This window comes from Gossypium arboreum, chromosome 12, assembly GCF_025698485.1.
Source record: "Gossypium arboreum isolate Shixiya-1 chromosome 12, ASM2569848v2, whole genome shotgun sequence".
Lineage (NCBI taxonomy): Eukaryota > Viridiplantae > Streptophyta > Magnoliopsida > Malvales > Malvaceae > Gossypium > Gossypium arboreum.
The window spans coordinates 46,049,236-46,055,207 of NC_069081.1; the positions used below are offsets into that span (position 1 = coordinate 46,049,236).

At 43.0% G+C, this 5,972-nt stretch overlaps 1 protein-coding gene across 1 annotated transcript; it reads right to left on the minus strand.

The window, feature by feature from the left end:
- Positions 1 to 3,136: 3,136 nt before the first annotated feature.
- On the minus strand, positions 3,137 to 5,502 carry LOC108477781 (uncharacterized). Its single transcript, XM_017780275.1, has 6 exons — positions 5,385 to 5,502; positions 5,254 to 5,342; positions 4,120 to 4,344; positions 3,765 to 3,903; positions 3,243 to 3,587; positions 3,137 to 3,141 (listed from the first exon to the last, which is right to left on the minus strand). Exons 1-6 carry the CDS (start codon positions 5,500 to 5,502, stop codon positions 3,137 to 3,139), a joined length of 921 nt encoding a protein of 306 aa, XP_017635764.1.
- Between the last annotated feature and the right edge of the window lie 470 nt (positions 5,503 to 5,972).

The following is a 5,972-nucleotide window of genomic DNA, read 5'->3' on the forward strand; positions in this document are numbered from 1 at the left end:
ATTAAGTGAAAACATTTCATTAACGCGGAAGCTAAAACATCATCAAGTCATAAATAAATAATTTAACTGTTTAAAATCCAAAACATATAATTAAATAAAGCAGACAAAATAAAGTGTTACTCAAAAATTCGTAAATGTCTACCAGTGGTCACCATCGAGCCCTCCGTCACTGATCCATCTACCGCTGAGGATTATCTGACAAACAAAATAAAAAAAAGGGTGAGTTTTCGCAAACTCAGTGTGTACATCCCCACAACAGCATGCATACTAACAGATAACAGAATACAGATATTTTGGCCTTAGCCATACAGATATCATATGCATAATAGATTAGATATCAGAAAACATGCCAACCTACCCTGCACACCATCTCCGTCCAACCCAATACACTATGCGGGGATAGAATCGACCCACCCAACCTTACACACCAAGTTTGGGGATTTAATCAACCCACCCAACCCTACACACCAACTGGTACCGAAAGACAGTCATGGCAATTTATATATATAAATACAGCATCGCTGTCAGATAACAGGCTAATCGCCTCTCAGACTTCCTTCTCTTCACAATAATCCCAACCCAATGTAATGCATCATAAATATCATGGCATGCTATTATGCAGATAGCAGATCATATCAACATTATGTCAAAGCAGATATACAAAATCAGACAGATACACATGCTTATATTAACATACTTTTCAGTAACCAATCAGAGTAAGGGGACTGAGTAACGCTTACCGCCCCTACAGTTAGGTCACAGTCGACTTAGGCGACCCGTGCAACCTTACAGATCATTTCAACAAAATTGGGCTCATAACCCTATGTTCCCTGCCCGTGTGGGCCCACACACCCGGGTCATACGGCCTAAATTGGCCTTACCCATGTGGATCACACGGCCTGGCCCAGATTCCTACAAGCCTGTGTAGTTCACTCTATGGGCCCACATGCCCGTGTGGCCCATACGGCCCATTTGCCTGAGCCCATGCCTCGCACACGGCCTATAAGCCATCACACGCCCGTGTCCGTTACGTCCTTGTGGCACGCGCGTGGTCTGGCTCATCGAACACACGGTCATGTATCGCCACACGGCCTTCACACGGGCAGTCTACACCTAGTGTGGCGTCGACAGTAGTGTTTTCGGCTTTCGTCGAAATGCGATTTCAGATCGATTGGAGTACACACCTGGTATCGTTTCGAAGCTAACGCAATCCCGAGCACTCCAGAACCTATTATTAACAAACCCGAGACCAAAATCAATCACTTGAATGATTTACTAAGAATAGACAAATCTCAAAATAGAGTTTCACTTACCTTTAACGAATAATGGTGATTATTCACTGTTTAGAACCCCGATTAGTGATCCACAGAACCTTGATAATCCCCTATATAGCAAAGAAAAATCCCTCTTAAACAATTTCCCAACGAAACTACGCAATTTAACAAAACCATACTTACCGAATTCACGCCAAAACTAATCAGAGGAAAGCAAAAGGAAGAGAAGAATAAAAGAACCAAAATTTTGGCAGCATAAAAAAAAGGGGGGGACTTTCGGCAAAAAGAAAACAAAATGAAAGGTGGAGAGGGGAATTACAGATAATTTCGGCAGGAGAGGATTTTGGGAAGAATTGCAAACTAACTAGACAACCGCGCAATCTACTACTACCCCCCTACTCAGTAGTTTACTAAAATTCAAACTCCTAGCCGAAATTTGTAGCAAAATACTTCTCCTTTTTCCCACGCAAAGAATCAAACCCCAGACCCCCATCATACCAATACACTACTTAGCCACCAGACTAGTAGGCCCATTCTGTCATATTCTTACAAATAAATTTTTATAAACCCGTTAACCAAAACCCAGGCTTAATTCTTATAAAAACCAAAATTTTAGTCTAAGTTAAAGCTCAAACTTGGGACCTCCCAAACACACCCCAGAGTATAGAACCACACAAGCAGACTAATATTATGCAAATTCATGCAAAAATTTATATTCAAATATCCCCCTACGCTACAATTCCACAAAAGCAAAAATTACAGAAATTTGGGGCGTTACAACTCTACCCCCTAAAAGAAAATTCGTCCTCGAATTTTACCTGATCAGAAAACGTGAGGATACTACTGTAGCATCGAATCCTCTGGCTCCCAATTAGCCTCCTCAGTGCTATGATTTCGCCACAGCACTTTCACCAAGGGAATAGACTTCCTACGTAAGACCTTAACGTCATGATCTAAGATCTGAACAAACTCCTCCTCAAACGTTAGATCTGGCCTAACCTCAATCTCCTCCACAGGCACAATGTGCGTGGGATCAGAGCGGTAGCACCTCAACATCGAGACATAGAACACATCATGTCTAACTCTATAGATAGCTCAACTTACCCTTGTGACTGAACCTCAAAACCTTCATCCATAGCGAGACCCTAAAGAAAACCCTATCCCCCATAGAATACTCAATGTCCTTTCTCTTCAGATCAGCATAAGACTTCTGTCTATCTAAAGTCGCTTTCAGACGTTCTCGAATCAAACAGACTTTGTCCTCAGTTTTTGATACCAATTTCAAACCCAGAATCCGTCGCTCACCCAACTCAGTCCAGCATAGAGGAGTACGACACTTACGATCATAAAGTGCTTCATACAGTGCCACATGTATGCTAGACTGATAACTGTTGTTGTAAATGAACTCAGCTAAAGACAAGTACTCCTCCCAACTGCCTCAAAGGTTTATAATACAACCCCTCAACATGTCCTCCAGTATCTGAATCACCCTCTCTGACTGACCGTCTATCTGAAGATGGAAAGCAGTACTAAAGTCCAATCTCGAACCCAGAGCCTCATGAAGTTTCCTCCAAAATTGAGACGTAAAACGAGGATCTCTATCAGAAATAATTGAGATAGACACTCCATGCAACCTTACTATCTGGGCAATGTAAAGCTTGGCCAGCTTCTGTAGAGAAAAGCTTGTCCTAATAGGAATGAAATGTGCGGTCTTGGTCAATCGGTCCACGATGACCCAAACAGAATCCTTCTTAGTGGGTGTTAGGGGTAACCCACTAACGAAGTCCATCGTTACTCGCTCCCATTTCCACATCGGTATCCTAGTTGGCTGTAGCAAACCCGAAGGTAACTAATGCTCAGCCTTAACCTGCTGACAAGTCAAACAACAAGCAACATAGTCAGTCACCTCATGTTTCAACCCTAGCCACCAATACAACTCTCGAAGATCTCGATACATCTTGTTCCCACCAGGATGCATAACGTAAAGGCTACTATGTGCCTCCTTCAAAATCGACAGTCTCAAATCTTCATCATTAGGTATACAGATCCTACCTCGGAAACACAGTACTCCATCACTACTAATCCTAAAGTCAGTAGTAGTCCTAGTCTCAACTTGAAGAAATTGAAACTGAAGAGACTCATCTCCTAACTGTTTATCCTTAATCTGAACCAGCGACATCGGCCTAACCTGCAACTCAGCCAGGAGACTCCCATTGTCACAAAGACTCAATCTAGCAAACAACGCTCTCAAATTAGCCACAGCCCTACGGCTTAATGATTCAGCTACCACATTGGCCTTTCTAGGGTGATACTCTATACTGCAGTCATAGTCCTTAAGCAGCTCGACCCATCATCGTTGCCTAAGATTTAACTCCTTCTGAGTGAGGAGATACTTGAGGCTTTTGTGATCAGTGTAGATGGTACACTTCTTTCCATACAAATAATGTCTCCAAATCTTCAATGCAAAGACAATTGTCGCCAACTCCAAACCATGCGTCGGATAATTAGCCTCGTAAGTCTTAAGCTGTTGAGATGCATAACCAATTACCTTACCGTCTTGCATCAAGATGCAACCCAAACCCACATGTGACACATCACTGTAAACCACGAAGTCCTTACCAGGCTCAAGCTATATCAGAACTAGAGCTTGAATCAAAACTATTTTGAACTTCTCGAAGCTTTCTTGCTGTGCGTCAGTCTAAAAAAAAAGAACTCCTTTACGCAACAACTTATTCAACGGCGTTGCAATCAACGAGAACCCCTCTACGAAACATCAGTAATATACTGTCAGTCCCAGAAAACTGCGAATCTCTGACATATTCTTCAGCTATTTCCAATCCATCACAGCCTCAATCTTACAAGGATCTACTCGAATCCCCTCAGCAGAAACCACATGCCCTAAAAACGTTACCTCCATAAGCCAAAACTCACACTTTGTAAACTTTGCAAACAACTGTTTCTCATAAAGGATCTGTAGAACCACTCTTAAATGCTTATCGTGCTCGTCCTCAGACTTAGAATACACCAAAATGTCATCGATGAAAACCACCAAAAACAGATCCAAGTAAGGCTGAAACACACGGTTCATCAAGTCCATAAATGCCGCTGGTGCATTAGTCAACCCAAAAGGCATGACTAGAAACTCGTAATACCCATAACGAGTCCTAAATGTCGTCTTATACACATCGACCTCCTTAACCCTTAATTAATGATAACCTGACCGCAAATCGATTTTAAAAAATACTGAAGCCCCTCTGAACTGATCGAATAAGTCGTCTATCCTCGGAAGTGGGTACTTATTCTTAATCGTCAACTTGTTCAATTGACTGTAGTCGATACACATCCTCATTGTACCATCCTTCTTCTTTACGAACAGAACAGGTGCTCCCCACGGAGACACACTGGGATGAATAAACCCACGATCCAATAGCTCTTGAATTTGAACCTTCAGTTTCGCCAGCTCATTCGGTGCCATTCGATACAGGGCGATAGATACCAGAGCTGTACCAGGAATCAACTCAATCCCAAATTCTACCTCACGACTCGGAGGCAATCCTGGTAATTCCTCTGGAAAAACATCTGAAAAGTCATTCACAACACAGATGTCCTTAACCAATAAGTCTATAGAATCCGAGACACTAATGTAGGCCAAAAACGCCTTACATCCTTTCCTCACCAGCCTCTCTGCCACTAATGCAGATATCACATTACTCAGATAATTCTGTCATTCTCCAACCACGACTATCTTATTATCCTCCTCAGTCCTCAGAACCACCCTCTTTTCAGCATGTTCCAGACTTACACGATGCTTTACCAGCCAGTCCATACCCAAAATTAAGGCAAACTCCCATACCCAAAATTAAGTCAAACTCTCCAAACGAAAATTCCATTAGATCAGCCAGAAATATCGTCCCTTAGACTTCCAACAGAACGTATCTGAACAATTTACTAACCCTAATGGTTGCCCCAACGGACTCACCATTGAAATCTCAGTAGAAGTGCTCTCATACGGTATTCCCAAAGACTCAGACACAAAACATGCAACGTAGGAATGTGTAAAGCCTATGTCTATCAGTGCAACATAAGATACATTAAGGATTAAAAACGTACCCGTGATGACGTCCGAAATATCTCCATCCTCACGACTACGTGCAGCATAGACAAGTGCAGGCTGCCTAGCCTCAGTCAGCCCAGCACCTCTGCCCAGTGCTCTCTGTCCTCGGCCCATACCGTTACCACCCCTAGCCTGACCTCGGCCCCTAAGTGGTTGCTAAACTCCCCTTGGCGGCTGTGCAGTCTTAGTAGCCGGAGCTTGCATCTGATTAGTCCTCAATGGACAATCTTTAACATAATGCTCAGAAGACTCACATCTAAGACAAGCTCCAGTAGACCTTCAACACTTGCCCGGATGACGTCTATTACAAAGCTGGCAAATTGCCACCCCAGCAGGTGCAACAATAGGCCCAACTCTCATGGGTCTATCAGATCTGGCCTTTTTCCTAGGCTTCACCCTAGCATTTGAAGATATAGATCCCTCTTAGCCTTCCCTCTGTCACGATTTTGGCGCTCAGCGCGTTTAACCTCCTCAGCAATCTTGGCCTTCTCGACTAACATGGCAAACACATACTCCCTCTGCGGAATTATTAGAACCCTCAAGTTATCCCTAAAGTTGTCCTCAAAATGAACACATCGCTTATA

Bases quoted from the DNA above. Each gene is read 5' to 3' on its own strand.
- LOC108477781 (XM_017780275.1), bottom strand. From the start codon at position 5,502: ATGGGCCGAGGACAGAGAGCACTGGGCAGAGGTGCTGGGCTGACTGAG. The intron at 5,343-5,384 runs GTACGTTTTTAA...TTGCACTGATAG, and splicing joins TATTTCGGACGTCATCACGG to ACATAGGCTTTACACATTCC. The intron at 3,904-4,119 runs GTGATGGATTGG...GTTCTGATATAG, and splicing joins ATCCTTGTAAGATTGAGGCT to CTTGAGCCTGGTAAGGACTT.